This window comes from Bombus pyrosoma, linkage group LG5 (assembly GCF_014825855.1).
Source record: "Bombus pyrosoma isolate SC7728 linkage group LG5, ASM1482585v1, whole genome shotgun sequence".
Lineage (NCBI taxonomy): Eukaryota > Metazoa > Arthropoda > Insecta > Hymenoptera > Apidae > Bombus > Bombus pyrosoma.
Genome location: NC_057774.1, coordinates 527626 through 548818, shown reverse-complemented (window position 1 = coordinate 548818; position 21193 = coordinate 527626). Strand labels below are relative to the sequence as shown.

The following is a 21193-nucleotide window of genomic DNA, read 5'->3' as shown; positions in this document are numbered from 1 at the left end:
ATTTATCGAGACATTTACCGTGAAAGTTTTATTATAAATGACATTCGAAGAGTTTACGACGATAAACTTAAAATAACCTTCGAAGCTTAGTATATCAATAGCGTGGAAAAAAGAACTATTACAGCGTTGTTCTTGAAACGATGGCAGCTTCGTTTTATACATTGTACCATATATCGGATAATACAATACGTTAGCTGGTACTTTGGAAAAATGTAGAAACATGTGAAAACAAATTAGTTGTGTTTACTTTCTTTCGTTTAAAATTTCACGCATAATGGATGACCGACTCTCCGTCAACTTTGAAACCTAACAGATACGATTATTCAGCTACAACGTATTAATCACAAGTGTCTCCGTTACGCAGCCAAATTAACGATCGCTTTTGAAATAATTACAAAACAATATGTTTCTGTCAAGGAAAAAAGAAAAAAAAAGGAAGAAGAGAACAAAAAGAAAGTAATGGAAGTACAGTGAAAAGTTAAAATGGAAAAAAATTTTTCGATAAATACGAAATGGGATAAAATACGTGTAGGTATTGATAAATCAAACGAACGTGCGAAATATTCCGGTTACATTGGTAATTGAGAGTTAAATCGAAGTGTCTGTAAGTGGCCAGGACCCGATTCGAAAGATCCATTACCGTTGAACTTGCAGAAATTCATGATGCAGAAGTAAACAAGATAAATCACCGAGAGGAAAGAAACGGTGAAAGCTGAGCGCGATGTGATTAAGCAACGAGAAAACCCCTATTAATTTTGAACCGGCTTTTTCCTCGTTCGAAGGGGAAAAAAGAAAGAAAAAAGGAAAAGAACGTATAAAAATATCGATACGATGGCGTAAAGTCGTTTTCTTCGTCGGACGTTCTCGTTACCTGCACGAATGTTTCTTTCTGTCCGACGAGTTGGCGTGCACGCACGAAAGCAAACGCGAGATATACGCGATTTTCGACGCGGATAGAGGTAATTTACATAGCTCCGACAGTCATTATTACCACGTCTATCTCAACCTCTCGAGTCGTTGAGCGAATTTCTTTCGAGCATTCGTATCGAATTGCCAATAGTACATAACGATAATCATGGCCGTGTAATTGCGAATTCCGATTGCGTACCGCCGCTTTGCCTGGATCTTTTCCTTTCGTAAAAGTATCGCGGCAAATGTCAACTCGATCTATTGAATAAGAAAGAAGCTGAAAAAGAAAATAAAAGAAGATGAATAAGAAAGGGCGAGAAAAAGTAGTAAGATATTCTTCCGTTATAATACATTATTAGTAGACTGTAACTGTCTATACAAATTTACAATTGTCTCGCGTAATTATAGCAAATTTACAAATTAAACAAATTCACATTTTTACGACTATAATTAAAGAAACAAGACTTGAGCACAGATTTGTTTCATCCGCTGAATATCGCGACAACGGAATATTAATTTTGCTATCGATTTGCACAGTTCGCTACCGCAGATTAACCAAACCAAGTGCGAGGATACTTGTGAACGATAGAGCGCGTAAAGCAACTTCTCTTCGTTCGAACCTGCGTAGAAATAAAGATGTTTTAAAAGCTATTCGATCGAGAAGTCGAAATATCAACTTTTTCGCGCGCTTTTTAAAGGGAAATCGCTTATTACCGTGCGTTTTATCCCGACGATCGCTTAACTTTTTTCCCCATCCGCGCATCTATTCGCGTTCGAACGAAACACAACCAACGAAACGCGTATCAGATTTAATGTTGGATTTAATATCGCGCCAAACACGGGGATGGAGCTGCACTGAATGTCGAAAAATTGATTTTTAGTCGAGGAAGAATCGTCGGGCGCGATACCTTCGTGGAAAGAGCAAACGGTATTTCACGCATCGCGAGCGAAAAACAACGTGCAAGCATTGTCGAAAAGAAAGATTTCACGCGGATTATAAAAGCACAGAATGTTCGTAAAGAGAAAGAGAACGAGGGAAAAAGAGGAAAAGAAAAGAAAAGAAGGCGAGGGAAGAGGAGAAGAACGAACGAACGAACGAAAATGTGTCCGATCGATGCAGACGTTTCGCGAAATGGAAAATCCAGGACCACGGCTATTGTCGTCGGAAGAGACAATTTGAAACTCCCTGGTGACACCTTGTATAGAAAATGCAAGGGAAGAACGGATACAAACGCCCCGTCCTATCGACGGAAATGCCTTCGTTCGTCCCAGAACCGCGAGCAATTTTTGCAGGAAGAACGACTTTCGATATCGCGATATTAGCAATATACGCGTTTTATATAATCGTACGTACAACTTTCGCGGGCAAAATGTTGTGTCTGCGCTCTCCTGTTCAAATACAGTGGCTCGCGAAAGCGATCAAGCACTTACGACAGAAAATTTTTATCGATACGTTACGTGCGTTATAAGAAACTTTTTGATTAGCAGCGTAACGAGCAATTTTGTCGCGATTCTAACGGTAACATTGGAAAATCCAAGAACGTGTATGGAAGTTACGAGTCGTTTGCTTATCTGCTGAGATCGTGGCTTATCGATGTAGCGAATGATCGACCGTTCGAATACTTTGATGGTCTTTGGGAAGCGTACGCTTCCGACAAATATCTCGCAACTTTCCTAAGCGTCCAGATCCGTTTTATATGCATACAGATCCGTTTCAAATTTTATCCAAGTAATTACGATAGTCGTGAATAAAAGTTTCAAAGTCGTAAGTAGAAACGTATATAAGAGTTGGAAGACGTTTATGGCAAAAGTGCAGTTAAACGTGCAGAAAAATTATCGTACAGCGTGAATAGCAGTCTTAAACGTACAATCGGTGTTAAAGATTATTTCGCTAAATATCGTGATTAATTGGCCGTTCAAATACTTTGTCGATCTGTGAGATAAGTACGCTTCCAATAAATATCTGGCGACTGCTGCGTACTTAAATTGCCAGATCCCTTTCAAATTTTACCACCGTAATCGTGATAGTCGTTAATAAAAGTAACATCGTAATAGTGAAATTTCCGAATGTTTCGTACAACGTGTACATAAAAAGTTTTTAAGTTACTTCGAACCATGAAACGTTTGTAATTTCACTGACAAATTTAGATCATCCGTATCTACTCAACGAGACGCAAAGGTGACTTTAGAACGAAAGAGACTCTCCTTTTTAACGCCGTTCCCTGAACGAAAGGCCAATTCGTCAGGATCTCCAAGTACTTTTTCATAGCGTTCATATAGTACTTGTAAAAGGCTTCGTATAAAACGGCCGGCACGATGGTAATATCCCGTCCTTTCGTCGGTGCACGATGCCTCTCGAAATTTAGCAGCCGCACCACCTCGCGTAGATATCGCCGATCTAAAGATACGAGAAGAACCGTGTGCCAGCAGTTACACGCGTCGGTGTCGTTTAAACTTGCCGCTCGACTTTACACCGCGAAATAGCACAGAAACATTTTGCAGCCGAGTTTTTACGAATCAAACGAAAGAAACGATATTTAACGCTGTAGCCGCGGGCGATTCGCGTGTATCTCCCTGTAGAAGTGCGGGCGAAAATATCACGTGTAGCTTTATCAGGCGGACGGTATTAACGTAATACAGAGAACGCGACGCAATAACAACGCGTCTCGGCGAAATTAAGGGAATAAGTAGAACGCCGTTACATCGTGCGTTTATGCGGTTTCATATTTCTCTGGACGTAATTAAACATAATCTATAGGCCGCGAATGTATATGTATTCATGGAGAATGTCAAGGTAGAAATATTTGCGCAACTTATATAATATTCAAATATACGTAGATGCGCGTACATATAAAGTATTCAAAGTCAAGGTATTGGTTTCTTCGCGAGCAATCGTGTAGCTGTTGCGCTTGCTTTCCGCACTCGCACTCTAGCACTCGCACTTTGCGATTGCACGTTACATCAGCGTTTCGTAGACGTTGCAGTCTACTTGTTCTACTTGTTCGGGACAGACCCGCGACTGCAACAGCTATACGATTGCTTTCGAAAAACCAACATCGCGAGGTCTCAGCGTCGCGAAAGTTAAATCTAAGAACGAAAGTGAAGCACGCGTAACATCCGGCAGACGAAGCGACGTTTATAAAAATACGTGTTTAAAGAATTGGCTTGACAATTTAAATAGAAATCGACATCGCCTCTTAACAACCTCGCGCGACACAAATTTTTCCCACCTGCGATCAAATCTCCAACGTACGTTCCATGCAGAGAATTGCTCTTCTGCTCGCTATAAATACCCTGATATAAATACAATATTAGCTCGATTCTCTCGATTACGCGTCGTCCACGCGAACTCGCACCACTGCGCGATATTACGCGGCAATGGAATTACGCGTTAGAATTTCGAATCGAACAACGATGAAAATCGTAGATAATAGATCCTCGACCGATCTCCGACTGGGCTAATTTAACCACTCAGCTCCGTTCAGCTCCGTTTCATTCGAAACGTTTTCTCTTCACCTTGAAACGGATATAGACTATTTAAGACAGCTTTTGGAAACGGAAGATCAAACGAAAGAACGTGGAAGAGCGTAAAAGGCTGGGAACAACCAGTTTCGCGAAGCAAATGAAAGTGATTTCGAGTGGAACAGTGTCTAAACGGGATGGAAGGGAAAATGAGATTCTTAAACTATCGATAAATGGTAGAACGTTCGATTCGTAAGAAACGGAAGACGTTCGAGAAGACGATGCAAGAAAGTACACTACCAACGTACCGGTCCAAAGTATCCTAAGTAGGAGGTTTTTCCGTGTCAAGAGGATCGAGTTTTCGCGTAATAGAATCGCCGACTCCGCGGAGATACCTCGAAGCCGACAATTAAAAGGTATTCGGGTAACTGCTGACATAATTCGCGTCCATATCGAACTACTTACAGCAATCGGTTGGAAGCAGTGGCGAAATTTAGCACGGCAATAATTCAGACTCGGTACGGCTAATTTACAATAAATCAAATAGGGAGCCGGTTCTCTTATCAAGATCTCGGAGCGCTGTTCGCGAGCTAGCCCTCGGAGAGACGGGGAGAGAGAGAGAGAGAGAGGAAGAAGGAGAAGCCCTGCGAGAGTGGAACTTGTGTAAATCAACGAGAAATTAATGCCACAACGAACAGGAATCGCAGTTCCTCCGGTTTTTCCCCCATTTTTCTTTCCCTTATAACTCGTACCGTTCCGTGAATCAATAAGCTGACCTACTTTATTTCTTTTCTGATTTTGGTCGAAGACATAACCGATTATTCTCGTTTTCGCGATCATTGTCTCTCTGTATAATATTTTACGAAGACAAGGTTAATAACTTGCTACCTTGTCTATCGTACAACGATGAGACGTACTTTATCGACAAGGCAAAGGTACAGATATAGAAGTCAGTTTTGAGACGACGCTAAGCGCACATCCTAATAGACAGTATAATTGTAGTTGGAAAATTCTGATAAAATTTTCAAAGTTTCGTAAATTGAAGTTCGGTTGCAAGATGCACGAAACAAGATGACGAGGTAGAATATTTAGCTGCGATTGTTAACGCTGCTCCTCGATATGATTTGTTGTATCGTTATGTATATTACAATATTACTGTATTCTCTGTATTACTGTTCTTACTGTATTCTCAAGCAACATTTTTTGTTTCACGTTGATATATCGTCGTAGTATAAGGGTAAAGATGTCCGCTACGACACGTCTACTATCTGCTGTACAAAAGATACCCTTAATATCGCACTGTTGCTGCAATATTAACGTCTTATTTCCCATGGCCTGGTTGCGCGCACACGAAAGATGCCAAAAGGTTTTACAACGCGGTGTAAGCAGCACGTTACAGTAAAATATTAGATACTGTATTTGCATTTGGGCATAGAAATGCAGCTGGTGTAGCGAAATATTTTAGGTCACCGTTTACGTCTTTTCATAACTAAAGCAAGTTTTAAATTTCGTCACCGAAATAAGTTCTAAATAACGAGCACGACCTTAGGAAACAAACTTTTCAAATTCTTGTCTTTGTCGCGAGGTTGTTTAGGATCTCGTAGTAAACAAGACTGTGCATTTTCATGCATTTATTCAAAGTTTGACGGTGCGAAAATATAGTACGATATATCTACGGTGGAATAGTCGTCCTAATTTCCAACGCTCCGAATAATTTATCCAAAACGAATCAACTGGTTCAACTTCCATTTCTTTGATCGTGTCCATACACGAAATAGCATAAGAGATGATCCGTAACGATATAGTTGGTTGACCATCGACGATATAGCGGCTTCCGAATGATTCGTATCAAGGCAACGGGTTCGTAGTAGAATCCGGCGACTTTTTACTCGAACCGTAACGTCGGCGCATAAAACGATCCATTTGCGTCCAATAACGCGTCGATCACGAGATATTCGTACAACGGGTATGCCCGTCGTGGGAAAGTGCAACGAATGGCTGGCCCGTGTTTCATCTGTCGTCGAACGCGGATCAATCAAGCTTTGTTAACGATTTGAAACTTCGATTGGGATCAATCGAAGGCCGCTCTCTCGGTCGAGAAGCGCGCCGAACAAGCGTAGAAGATACACCGGCGAAAAGTAGCTGACGAAGGAAGGAGAACACCCTCGAGAGAAGCAGAAGCGGCAGCAATCGATGCGGCCGCCAATGTGTCGACCACTTGACTCGACCGAAGCTGCCCCTACGCGCCATACCACCGCGCGCCGATCACCGACCACGACTGGCTTTCACCATAATTATATGGTACCGAGAGTTGTTTCGTACATGTGCGTATGTATAGTATACACACGCGTACACGTACGTCTCTGTGCGGACAGCCGAATCGGTTCTCCGCAGAATGGAGAACTCTGTTGCAACCTGGTACAGACCTTGCGCTACAAATTACGATAGCCCTAGGCGTGGCAAAGAGGCGACGGGGAGGGGGGCATAAGGAAAGAACCAAGACGACAACCACGACGAAGAAGACGACGACGACGACCAAGATGGCTAAGAAAGAAGAAAAAAGTCGCAGACAGAAGGGGAGAGGCGAGCCAACCAAGTTTGGCACGGGGAAAGAACGCCGAGACGAATCGCTACTCTAAACCTGGTAGCCGGAGATCCTCTTAAATATCTTTCCATCTTTCCATCGAATAATATTCGAGCGAACGTGTAAGTTGAAATTCGAGTCGATACACTGAAGATCAGATCGTTTTATCATATTTTCTTCTTTGTAATTATTTATAATTTAGAAAGCGTATAATTACTAGCAAATAGAGAAAATATCGTAATAACAATAATACGCAAAAATACATGACGGGATAAAAACAAATATTTTAGTCGCTATTTGGCTTACATTCGTTTCGTCGCATTCGCAAAAACATGAATCGATTTCTTTTATTTTAATAGTTCGTCGATATTGAAATTAACTTGGTTAATATACTCGATTCTCAATTTTAACGCGACGCTCGTTACGAGTTCTTTTTCACGATATTTTCTAACACGCTCGAAATATACAATCGAGCGAATCTGGATCTTCTCGATTAATTTTATTTTGCCGACTCTAAAGTAATTTCTAGGGAATAACTTCTTTTCCATATTTTTCGATCTCATTGGAAGGAATAATTTACCGAATCCAGACGTTCGTACTTGATCTTATTTACTTCGATTTTAAAGTAGTACTTATTGCGGTGAATAATTATTTTCCGATATCTTGCGATATTCCGAGAGGAACGATCGAACGAATCTGAATGTTTGCGATCAATCTTACTCGCGTAGTCGGTACTACAGTAACATTTCTGGCGAGTAATTGTTTTTCGATATCTCGCGACGTCCTTGGAAGAACGATCGACCGAATCTGCATGTTTTCGTGATACTTTACGTAACGTTTAGTTGTATTTAAAAGCAGCCATTTCTCAACATTTTACGGTAGAAAGATAGCTCTTAAAAATGAGCAGGGGATCCTACTCGCTTTAGTTCGAATTAAAAGTTAACAGAGAAAGTGTTGGAAGTTGTTTAAATAATTAAAGGGTTGCGATCGAATTAATCAGAGAGAAGAAATTGAAATATAAGAAACATTGAAAAACGTTGCAAGATATGTAGGTAGTTACGACACTTGAACGTTACTTAACGATGAAAGCACTCGTCGTACGGTGCTTAACGATCGGATGATATTCGAACCAAGGAGACAAAAATCTTTGTCTCTTTTATTATACAAAAAGAAAAAACAGATTTGTGAAAAGCAAAGAGCTACAAATGTTGTATGTTTCTACCTAATTTACAAACAAACTAGAGTGGTATCGTACGGAGGATGACGCAAGCGAGGTAGGTCTTGCGCTGTCAGTCGAGACGCTGTTAAACGAAAGAAAGGAGAAACGTAAGGTAGAAAGGATCCTCAACGAAAGAACAAAGCAACGGAGACTGATACAAAACGAACATTCTACAATACGACGCAGTCGGTCGGCCAGCTTATAGAGTGAGATTGGCTAATTTCGAGTCAAACACTGCGTCGTGGTTCGCTTGGCCCGGTAAATCAAAGATTACGAACAAAACGATCATCCGCGAGCATTTCATCTTGAAAATTACTCCGATAATCGATACGACGGAACCATGTCGAACCTTTGTCCCGCAGTTTTTTTTTTTTTTTTTTTTTCACTGACAAAAGAAAGTATCGTAAAAATACCGATATTATATTGCATGTAATAAGAAAATAAAGAGGCAATTACACATTATTGTCAGATAAGAAAAAGTCTTCGATGATGAGGAGAATATAAGTTTGGCAACAACGGCTTGGATAAAGTAAGTAAATAAGTCTCGCGATATTACGAAATGAAACATTTTCTATGGCTTTCTCGAGCTAATACTTGGCGATACTTTGTACTTTCTTCGTCGTACAATTATTAAGTGCAATTAATTGGCAAAGTTAATTTTTAGAACTCTTAGCACTATCAGCTTCTTCTTGCGTCAAATAAAAAGTATAATAAACAACGCTGTTCCATTTTACCCGATTGTTTCGATAATTACGTAATCTTTGAACAAAATCCCGAATAAAGAAACGACTTAATTTATAACAGCTTTTTCGGTTTTTTAAAGATACCGTGGCGGCAAAGTTGCGAAACATGCTGAAATTATTCTCGCATCCGACTGTACATCCGATTTATATTGTACGATCATCGAAGTAGAGAAGGAAACGATATCCCGAGTAGAAAGAGAATAATAAAAATGCAAGAGAGAAATTGGTCAAGAGAAACTCGACAGAAACGTATAGAATAGAAAGAGGAATTACATTACGGGAAATAAAGAGATCGTTTTGCTGGATTTTTGAGAAATAATTTGACCGAGAAATCCACGAAAATACGGGAAGCAGGTTTGCGTGTAAATGATCAACGTATTCCGAGAAGCAGAACGGGGCACAAGCGTTCGCTTCTATAGCTGTCGTCCGGTTCCTTCCAACGGCGCCCTACTCTAAGCTGTTCTTTTTTCGCATAGTCTTCTACCAGAATTTCTCGATTCGCCGTGGGCGAATCTTCCCCCGACATCTTAATGTTCGACGAATTCAACCCCTGATAAATCTATGCACGTTCACCAAATTCGTAATATCGTATTATTTCGTAGAATACCAGTATAAGTAAAATGACATACTAACTTAATTACGTTCGGAGGAAATTCGTGATTTCATTTTCCAGTATTATTTCTTTCAACTTTGAATTTGCTTGTACAAGCAAGTACGTACAGTTGTTCCATATACAGTAGTTACCTTATACAGTTACAATATATACAGTAATGCAACGTAAATTGAAATATATAACGTTAACGAATAAAAATTTCACGTTACTCGGAAATAAAAACTATTATGTAGAATATAATATCATGGAGATAAAAATTCTATTTCCAATATCGGCGCAGTATCGAACTTAATGTTTCGATCGAATATTTCAACGCGTGTATTCGTTAAAATAAAATATCTCAAACATAAGCGATATATAAAATAATATAAAAACGGCTACTGAAATATTCAAATGGGAAAATACTGTTCATAAAATATAAAATATATATACTAGAACAATTACTAATACGTTACTTACAAATAAGTAGGATTAGCTACTGTTTAAACGAATAAAGATATTTGCTATTGCTACGTAATAAACCTTCTCCTCTTACGTTTAAATCTTTTTAATTTAATTCGCAACGCGCAACCAATCAAACGTTACAGGAGAAAAACGCGACAGCTTGTCTTAATTTCTTGATCGATTGATTCCGATTTATTAATGTAATTTTATGATTAAACGGAAGAATTTTAACGCGAGAATAGAGACGACGATACAGAGGCCCAAGTCCTTTATAAATAATTCACGAGTCGAGGAAATTTCACAAAAACCGAATACGTAATCATCCATTAAGGAGACGAGGAATATTTGAATACCTTCGATATTGTCACACGCTCAAGAAGGCCACCCGCTCAGAAACAGTAATCAGGTAGACGAAACATCCTGCATGCCACAGCTATCGAAATAATAACCAGACAGTAACGGAATAGCCGCCTCTGATATACATCCAAAGGGACTAAAACCTCGATATAAAAACCCTGCTAAATTAACGCTCGAAACCTTATTCTGTTGTAACACTTTGAACCGTCACTCTGTTGCATTTATATAATAAAAATTCCATTATCATATACGAAGTTCAATTTTTTCACCTTATTCGTGGAACGTTCGAACTACGACGCGAGGAGATCACCGGCGATCTATCGGTTTCGTGATCTCTTGTGTCTCCGACGTGACAATATCGTATAATAGGAAAAGTAACATTTTTAAGGAGACGACGAGACGACGTGTTTAGCTGCGAACCTACAATAAATATAGATAATTTCTGTAACATAGAATCGATCGACAACCTACTAAATCTTACAACTAGCTTCTTGCAAAAGATAAAGGGATGTAATTTATCGTGTTTCTCGGCCTATAATTTAATTAGAACGTGGAAGCGAAATAATATTTCAAGTTTTTCCGCACTCGCGGCCGCTCATTCTTACGATTCGTTTCTAACCGACTTCGTTTCTAACATGGTCATTCGAGAGAAATCTCCGCGACGCGTTCCTACGGAGTGTTTACGATGGCCGATCTAAAACGCCAGAGCGATGCCTCCATGGAGACTCGGTAGCCTCCCGGCGAGACTAGAAAAAAAAGTACATTAGAAACGCTTAACCTGTCTGATGCAAGATCACCGAGAACCTACGTCTTGCCGATTCCCATGTATCGGTACGAAGAAAAGCATAGGGCCGACAAGGACGTCGACTTTTTCTATCGCTTATATTCTTATGGAATTCCACGCAAAACCGTAATCACGTATTCATAAAATTATCGCGATTATCGTGCCGATCGATATCTCTTTTCCTTTCTTTTCTTTTAGATCGTAACTGTTCCCGTAATTCGTCCGTCAAGTTGCATAAAATCAACGTCAGTTGCCGTATTATCGCCGCGTAATACTCGTACGATTTCCTGAACCATAAACTCGACAATTATACCGTCGCTGGGTATACAACCGACGAATGGTGAAATTCGCGCAAATTAATAAATAAATCTGCATTGGTCTCGATGAAACATTTTGCAAATAACGGTGGTTATTCGAAATGCCAAGCGATTTTTTTCTTTTTCTTTTTCTTTTTTTTTGCGTTATTCGCGGAGAACATAGAGAGAGAAAAATATGATAAATACGTTTTTGTTGATTTCCTGACTTTTATGTCACTCGCTGGCTAACGAGGATCGTTTCAATACGAAATAATCGAAAAAGGATATGACCGATAGATTTATACAAATTTCGATATAACGAGAAGAGTTAAATACAATATTATTAGGACTTAATCGGATCGCGAATTTTTATGCAAATTCATACTTTTGACAGTATAATTGAAAACGTAGAATCTCGATGAAAAATCGGTTTACGCTGCCAAGTATTGTAAATATCATGAAAAACGCTGTACCATATGCGCGTTTACGCGCAACTTTGCATTCTAAAATCTCCTATAAATACGGTGTGTTCGGCTACTACAATATGTGACAGAAAGAAATAATAAAATGTACAGAACGTGTTGTTATCGGAACGTAAGATTTTGTTTATATCGTAAAATCGATACAAGAATCGATTCTAGAACCGTTTCGCGACCGATGTAGAGCAAACAGAAAACATTGCCTTTAAAACCGATATGTAATCGAAACAGATAGAATCAAAGATTTCGATTCCTTACGATACAGTTATTCGGAATAAAGATTTTATACGTATGTAACTATTTTATAATAAACAATAAAATCGATATCGCATCTCTTTCAAATCCCTTTTCCGTTTTCTATATTTTACAAAAACAACTTGTACAGAGGATCGAGTAGTTACAATAGAAGGGAAACAGCTATGTACCAATAATTTTATTCGTCTCTGTCTGTGTCGCGTTCTTTGTCAATGAAAATATCGCGTTCACGACAAACTAATCGAGAAAGTAGTCGATTTTCTGAAAAATAATTCAACTTACTACAATACGATATTATCCTTTCGTTTAATTAACTATCTTATTCGATTATACGTTTTAATACTTATATTTCGTTTTTAACGGCTCTGTTAAATCCATCTGTGGTTTTCCTAGCTCGTTAAAAACGAAATTTTCACTTGCCTTTATGCACGCTACTAAAAGTAATCGACGATGCGCGATCGGTTTGCTTTGTTAAATCAAACTGTCATCAGCTCGGATTCATAAACGTTTGAGAAACGATATCTCAACTGGAAGATACAACTCTCGTCATTCTGCTACTTATTTAAATGACAACTTGTCATTCGTGCTAAAAAATAGATTAAAGCAATTTGATTAAAGAAAATACTGCGCATATTTCTGGGCTGGAACAGATGTGTCTATATATCTTTCACTTAAACGATCGTCGAAAAAGAGAGAGATCGAGAAAGACGACAATCTAAATTTATCGTAAACAGCGATACGTGCTTTTGCATATTTGCAAGCGTTTATCTTAACACGATAAAATATTCACGTCACTGTGCCACCAAACCAATAGAAATAGCCCGTAAATTGCCACTGTAACGACAAATTAAGCGTACTTTTAATTGCTGTAATTCGATTCGATCTTGGAACGAGAGAGCTAAGATAAAATGAATTTTTAAGATGAATGAATTTAGAATGAATGAAATGAAAGCTGTCTTTTACTTTTATCGATATACTTCTTTGTTTAATTAGCCGCGTACCTTTTCAATGTTCTATACACCAACCTGAACATTGACATAAAAATGTTTAAACAAGGATTTTATCGTGGAGAAATTAACGTTACATCGAGTCTACGGCGTCTACGGCGTCTACGGCAAAACAGTTTGATCTTCTTTGAGATAAAATTTCTCTAACAATTCCAGCCATAAAGCGCAGCATGAAATTGGAAATCTGTTATTTGCCACGCATCGGATTGCCACTACGTGTTACGGTAGTAATACGATAATCGCGATATTAGCCAATGCAGGTTACATAAATAAATCCAGAAATGTATAAATCAAAATTCAATTTAAATTTCAATGTAACTTCAATGTAACTGAAATTCGATAATTTCAAACATTTCAGACATTCCATCTGGCTACGTTCCTTTTTATATAATCATCGATTTTTCGTTGCTCCAAGTTGATTTAAGCCACGTTTTTCCAAACTATCGAAAGCACGATAGAATTGCGAAATCGCGTTAGTGCTACCAACAAGTTGCGTAAAACAATCCAAGTGATCAATCCCTGACCACGATCTCGTAGTTCACGGCCAAAAAGCGCTACGTTTAACGTTGCTTTAAACATAGTTTCGCGTTACCTAGCCCCAAACGCGTACATATATGTATTATTGTACGATCTGCTACGACGTATTAACTACAACAAAGTAAACAACGTCTTGTTTCCCAACGAGATAGTTGCTTTAACAAACGCATACGCGTGTACTCGTGTTGCGTTCAATTGCAAGAAGAAGACGCAACAAGACAAGTGTAGGCATTATTTGGAGAAATACATCGAATCGAGCAAATAAATATCAGATTGACGTACGAAGCGGTTGCTACAATAACGAAAGACAGCTTGCTTTACTCTTTACTAATTCGAGAGAAGATGCATCACTGCATACATTTCAAACCTGCTATAAATTCACGAGCCAACTAATACTCGTGATTAATAGATTAATACGGTGATATGCTTTCGCACTTTTCAATATGAAACCTACATCTTCCTTTCTCTTTCGATAAATACGATTTAAACGTCGGAGCTGACTCCTTATTGCTGCAAACACTTCATATTGGTAACGTGGTTTCGACTGATTTCAAATTCATGTAACTCTACTAATCGGAGAATCAGACATGGACGATTACAATCAGGTATCGATAAAACCAATCGTTCTTTATCAGACACCACCTTTATACCGAATAAAATATGAAAGAGTAGGACGTACGAGCGAGTCGTATTTTATTCCTTTTTCTTTTCTTGCTAAACCTTTTGCATTGTCTACCCTCTTTCCTACGCCTGATATACTTGAATATCCGTCACATCGCTCACCTTCGCATTTGCTGGTTTCATCGGAATTGTCACCGCAGTCGTCCATTGAGTCGCAGACCCACGGGCTTGGTATACATCTACCATTCGTACATTGAAATTGCCTTAAAGGACAAGGCTTGCCTGAAGCAAAATAAAGATGGAAAAAATGAAATGCCACTGCGTTGAAAAAACCAATGTTTCGTGGAACATGCAAATCGGGGAAAAAAGCATGCGAGTAAAAAAAGAAAGAGATTAGAAACCCGTGACGTTCGCGTTATACACTGTACATTATCGACGCTACTTTTCTTACGATTTCATGTACGCGCGATCAGTATACCACGTTATGCATCACATACTGCTTTCTTTTCGTATGCATCGATTTACGTACATTGTCTCTTTCATAAATGAAGATTACAGGAGACGAAGCCTGATAAGTAAAGTTTTATTGACTTTTTCATTTTCATGTCACTTTCTGGCTAAACTTTTGATTTTATTTAACATCGCATAGTTGAAAGTACGAAGTAGATCCTTAAAATAGCTTATTATAGGTTGAAAAAGTTTTATAAACGACCGAAAGATACGATGAGAAGCAATATTTGAACAACATTTAACGATAACTCGAAAGTTATTAAGTAATTCAAAACCAAATTGAAACACGATTTCAATAACGCAACATTCACTGAATTATCGAATGATATTGAATTAAAAAAACTGCTCTTCTGTAAAATCAGGAAAATCTTGTCGCGTACTTTCGCCGTAATCTTCAAATACAATCGATAAATTGATCTTGTAAAAGGTAAAAAGATCATAAGGGAGGAATTCATTGTGCTTTGCTTGGCAAATTGCGCGAGAATTACTTTCGATTTTCGGCTAATCGATTCATCGAAATATTACGCTAAACTTTGTCCGATAACTCGTGAACTCGTTTTCAATTTTGCTTTACAACCGTATAACCGATTGGAACACTTGATGGAAAATTCGTATTATTTCCGTTCGATTGTGACAAAAGTAACGATATCGTGTTGTACTGGATTATTATTAAAATGTTATTAAGCTTAAATACACGATGATTAAAGGTTGACACTTGGGCTAATTAATAAAATATCAAACGCGATCTAGCGATAAAACATTTAATACGTAATGACGATAAATTAGAGTATCGGCGTTATTGCTCTCGCCGATTATTGTTCGCATTATCGTGTTCCTTTGTTATTATTCCAAAACTATTATCGGTAGTTGCATGTAATTTTCGGTACCTGAACGATACTAACTTACGAATATTTGCAAAATAAATAATAGCAATGTAAATAATATCTTCCCCCTAAATTCTCTTAAACCTCTCCCAAATTACTTACGATAAATTTAAGCGAAACAAATCTAATAAATTTCTCGCCCGTTTCATAGAATCGAGTTAATGTTGTTATTATTATTGGAATTTTACGGGTCATATATCACAAGTCACCGATATTAATAAATGCTTTTGCATAACAGCAACAGTAACAAGTCTGATAATAAAGGGTATGAAATGTTACAAATTACGAGTTACACGATTATCGTATTTGACCAAGAATTATAAAACCATACAAAGACAAGTCTATTGTATAATCTATAATTTCTAATTCTTGTAAATTTACTGATATTATTAATTGGCAAATTATTTGGTAAAAGGGCTTTGATACCTTTGTACGAGCTGTAACGATGCTACTTCAATGATTCAGCATCGTCTCTCAGAGATATTATATCACATGTATAAACAGAGTGAAAGCGATCACGAATGAAAGATGAATATGAAAATAGAAGACGATCGAACAAAACTTACCGATAATTAGAGAATAGAACATCAGATACTATTTTATATCATTATTAATGTGTATATGCAATTAAGCATGACAAGCAAGCACAATTAACCATTGATCTTTAATTCGTTAATGCGCGTTTCACGTACCACGTGTCCACCTGTATTTCGGTACATGTTCAAAAGCGCGATCTAAATATCTCTAATGTATATATATTTCACAGTTTTATTAAAATTACATACTTTTGTGAAAAATATCATATAAAATATATATGTATATATATATATATATATATGTAAATAACGTTTTTCAACCAAAACCGAAACAAATGCGACCACTTAAAGTGACAATCTCTATGATGGTAAGCGCGTAAAAGTAATCGTTTCCCGATTAAAACAAAAATTCAACTCTACGGTGACGTTGACAATAAAAAGATAAAATACGTTTTTCGTTTGTCAGATAGAGAACACGTTTTATTACTTGCTTTAAAACTGATGATATTCAAAGAGAAAATAATGAATAAAAAACAAAAATAGCTCGAATTTGTATAATGCCTTTACGACGAAAATGCTTGCAATAATTTAATCTCGTTTCTCTGTACGCATTATTAAAATTTAATAACAATATTCGTTTGTTATATCGAGGCATGAATTCGTCTCGTTTCCTTTGTATTCTCGTTCGTGCACATTTCCCAGTATCGATAATAATTTTACTGTCAATCTTTTTTGCTTATTTTATACCGATCAATTATTCCTTTAAAGAAATTATTGAATTATTGAATAACGCTATAATACAAAAGAAAAAGAGAAAGAAATAAGGTGAAAATACGATATATGTACAAATCGACGGTCAACTGTTTCCCCAGCCCTCGTTTTACTCTTATTTCGTGAATAGCCGTTATTTTAATTGTCATCATACGCATAAACCCATCATACCAATTATTTTGAAATTTGATACTTAATTTATGAAGGGAATTCACTGCATTCTATTCTTTAATGTTATTGTAAGTGTTAGTTGTTATATCCTGCACAAAAATATTGAAAATATAGAAAATTAATTCAGATAAAAGTCAATCTTTCTCTTTATCAATTTTTTGAGAAATGTCAGCTATATATTTGACAAATCCTCCAAGAATCGTTTAAAAAGTATAAAGATCAGTTTCCCACAGTTCTGAAAAACATGATGAACAGAAATGAAAAGAATGTTATTCTAAAAAAAACGAACGCTCTACTATTTATTAGATTTAATTACTACTAAGAAATAATTAATACTAAGAAACTCTTTGTGCCACCTATAAACAGAAAAAAGAAGAAAAGTAAACAATTTGCCCTAAATGCTAAATGAGAAACATAGCGTGGTAATGTGGGATAAAATCTTCACGTGCTTCCATCTATCGCGGTCTTCCCCCATTTTCAGACCAACTCACTACTGGTCACACCACCAGCATCCCTTTCACAAAGATCGTAGATACCGAGTTACACGTCAGATATATTTTTCATATCGGCGACTGTCCTCCTTTCTCGCGTCCTACGTCCGCTAATTTATAAGTTTTCATTGAAAATGTATGCGAAAGACGTCGATTATGTAAGCGACATTAGCGCATGGCACATACTATACGTATTTTGTCAATCAACAATATCGTGCAACTTACATACAATTTCAATGGGAGAACGTTTCTATTGATATTTTAACTTATTCCCCACTGTTCGATTGACAGAGATCGAGAAATGAAACTTACTGTCAGTGGAGAAAGCATCAGCCGCTGCGAGAAAGCCGAATATAGTCAGCAAATACAGCGGCGAAAGTACAAGCAGACGACAGCTTCGCCCCATAACAACCCTCTTTCGTTGCACACCCGGTTTCTCCTTCGTCTTTTCCACCACCACTCTCTCAAACACTACCAACACTGACACCGAGATAATTCGAATATGATCTCTACGGTTCGCTGTTGTTTTGTGTCACGATTCCTTTTTCTTGTCTTTCGAAACCGATGACTTTGACAGCCGGCAAGCCGGAAGGATCGATCAACAACAACAACAACAACAATCCTCACACACGATGTACTGACTGATTATCAATAAAATCTGGTAAGACCACGCGGTCCAACAGCCTCTACCATGCATCAGGCAAGTCACAGATCTTCAATCATGTATATGCAAACAGCTAACAATTCAGAGTGGCTGCGTGCTCGAGTACAGAATAAAAAGTGCACTCCACGAAGTGGTTGAGACTGGCAGGCCCGCCCCGTGTGCAAGCACCTCCGTGTCCCTCGTTGTATATCTCTTGCTCCCTCTTTTCGCTCTATCTTTTGCGTTTCCTACACCAGCCCGTTATACTTTCTTCCTCTTGCGCAGATATTCTATTTCACTTTAAGCTACAAAATTGTTCCCTCTTTCTTTCTTTTTCTTTCCCTCTCCCGGGCGAGACGGCGACGACTGACGACCACTGATTCTGACGCACCGGTATCGCGCCACCTGCGCGCGCAAGTACTCCCTCTCGTTCGTCTCCTCTGATCGTCTTCTTCTCACCCTCCCCCCCCCCCCCGGCACTCTCTCACTCTCCTCTCTCTCTCTCTATCTATCTATCTATCTATCTATCTTTCTCTCTCTCTACCACGCTACTGTTAAAGTTACGGTATGTGCGTACTCGTAGCCTGTTTCTTTAACTGTATATCGTGACCCAGCTTAACCTAACCCATTTTCTATCTGTTTAATAAGCAGGTGAAAGATATCTGTGCGGCACAATTGCAAAGATATTCTAAGAACAAATATCCAATAGTCGGAAATTCACATTCATTTTATCAGTCTCATATATAAAAAATACGAATAATTAAGCTCTGGTAATTATGAAACCAATATCATGGATGGTATAAACACAATTTTTCTTCAACATTTTATTTTTTTATTTAATGCTGGAACGAATGGTCCTTTACTATAATTATTTTCATTTTTGACTGGCGCTTGAAAAGGTATATACAAAAATCATAATTACACAGTTAATTTATAAAAGTATCACTCTTGCATCGATGTGATATTCCACATTAATATACTTGGACCATTAGTAGCTAAGAAACAGTTTGTTTGCGGGTGAACGCTTAATGATACTATGGGATGTTTCGTCGGTTTAAATCCTGAAAGTCTCGCAACTACTTTTTGAGAAACTAAATCCCATATCCATAGTTTCCCATCTGCGGATCCAGAAATAATGCGAGTGTCCTGAGTGTCGACGCTTGATTCTAAACACAAATTATTTGCCACGTGGCCAGCGAATTCTCCGAGCAACTCTCCTGAATCTTTATCCATTAATCTAACCACACCATCGGCACAACTAACAACTATGCATTGACCATCTCTTGTGAAGCTAGCGCATGTTACTGCATCTGTAATAATACATTTAATGACAACTTGATCGCATTTTTATCTTATTTTATTTTATTCATCATATTATATACTACCAACCTCCCATATAGTCTGTATACAATTCACCTACACGAATATCATATCTACGTATTTTCCCATCAAACGAAGCTGTTAGAACTTCATGATCTGATACTCTAATGCTAGACACAGAATCCTTAGCTTCGTTTAAACATTGCGCAGGTTCTAATGTTTTGGATCTGATATCCCACAACATAACTGAGTTATCTCTGGATCCAGAAATAACCATAGTAGATTCTTCGTTGAATCTGATATTAGAAAGGAAGTAAAATAGATTCTTCGCTGATTCTAGCATTACAGAAAAATATATCTATATATAGAAAATATTATATCAAAACGTATATACAAGGGTACCAGTAATTTTTTGATAATATACCTTACAGTATTAACAGGTCCTGCATGGCCCCTTAAACGCCGAACCGGAGTTCCAGTTGCTACATCCCAAAGAATAACTGATTTATCCAATCCGCAAGACACTATTTGACTACTATCGCAAGATGCACTACTATCCATTACTTCGTCCCCGTGTCCTCCATACGTCTTTAACGTAACACCTCTATACGGATTCCATAATTTTAACTTTCTATCAGATCCACAAGTTAAACAATAAGCACCATCAACTGAAAAAAATATTAGATATAAATCAATATTATTTAACAATAAAAAAAAACAATCAACGTCATTAAATAAAAGTTACTTTAAAAAAAACATATAACCTACGTACCACTAAATCGTACAGCTCTGACGGCTCCTTGTTTACAATCTATTTCTTTGACAAGTTTATAATCAATTTCCATTTTAAATTTGATTAAAGTATATCACTTATTTTCTGCGAAAAAACAAGTTAATTGAAATATTTTAAATTTTATTTATTATATTTTCTACTTAATTGTTCAACGTTTATGTTACAACGTTTCAGTATTTTTGCCATTTTAAAACAAACTTCATGTATATGTATAAAACTAAACATGACGTAACGCTGATTTGACTTAGTATAGAATGTAGTGGGCTTTACAGGTTGTCCATACTTATAGCGTAATATAGTATATGATGTCAATTATATATGTGTGTGTATGCGTTAGGCGCTCTTTCAGTAACATTGTAATTGATAAACATTCACGTGATAATATGAGAAATCGATTATTTAAAATACAAGCTTTAAAGAATAAATAAATTTTGCAGATACTAACCGATGCTAGTGAAGTATTAGTAGTCGAAAAATATCCAATCGCCGCTACAGAAAACTAGTTTAAACAAGGATAGTATGCGTTACGTGTAGGTTCAAATCACTTTTTATACCTGTCGTGTATTACTGATTACCGTTGAATATTCTCGTTTACCAATAAAAAGGGAGAACATGTAATTGTAAACGTTTCACCAAGATATGTGATGAATCAGTTGCGAATGAACATAAATAAATAATATATTTATTGATGTTTACCAAAAATAAACTTTAATCCATTCTGTAATCGTATTTGAAGGTGACAGTATTTGTTCCTTGTCATAGTA

General features: G+C 37.5%; 2 protein-coding genes across 8 annotated transcripts in view; both read right to left on the bottom strand.

Moving 5' to 3' along the window:
* Positions 1 to 18656, bottom strand: part of LOC122567432 (low-density lipoprotein receptor-like) — a 65418-nt gene extending 46762 nt beyond the window's left edge. For 2 of the 6 annotated variants that reach the window (XM_043725923.1, XM_043725924.1), the window contains exons 1-2: positions 17986 to 18656; positions 14473 to 14592 (exon numbers count right to left, since the gene is read on the bottom strand). In XM_043725923.1, coding sequence (XP_043581858.1) covers positions 14473 to 14592; positions 17986 to 18079 — 214 coding nt within the window. In that variant the 5' untranslated portion in view covers positions 18080 to 18656. The remainder of the gene's footprint in view (positions 1 to 14472; positions 14593 to 17985) is intronic. The other 4 variants (XM_043725925.1, XM_043725930.1, XM_043725926.1 and 1 more) reach the window with 2 other exon arrangements.
* A 469-nt stretch (positions 18657 to 19125) lies between these two features.
* Positions 19126 to 21002, bottom strand: LOC122567442 (WD repeat domain-containing protein 83). Of its 2 annotated transcripts, XM_043725952.1 has the most exons (5): positions 20875 to 21002; positions 20409 to 20513; positions 20066 to 20304; positions 19706 to 19994; positions 19126 to 19626 (listed from the first exon to the last, which is right to left on the bottom strand). In XM_043725952.1, the coding sequence occupies exons 2-5, from the start codon at positions 20479 to 20481 to the stop codon at positions 19259 to 19261; spliced, it is 969 nt and encodes a 322-aa protein (XP_043581887.1). In that variant the 5' UTR covers positions 20482 to 20513; positions 20875 to 21002; the 3' UTR covers positions 19126 to 19258. The 2 variants fall into 2 exon arrangements, with proteins under 2 accessions (XP_043581887.1, XP_043581888.1); XM_043725953.1 differs by lacking the exon at positions 20875 to 21002 and having other exon boundaries at positions 19706 to 19932; positions 20061 to 20304; positions 20409 to 20651.
* Positions 21003 to 21193: the final 191 nt, after the last annotated feature.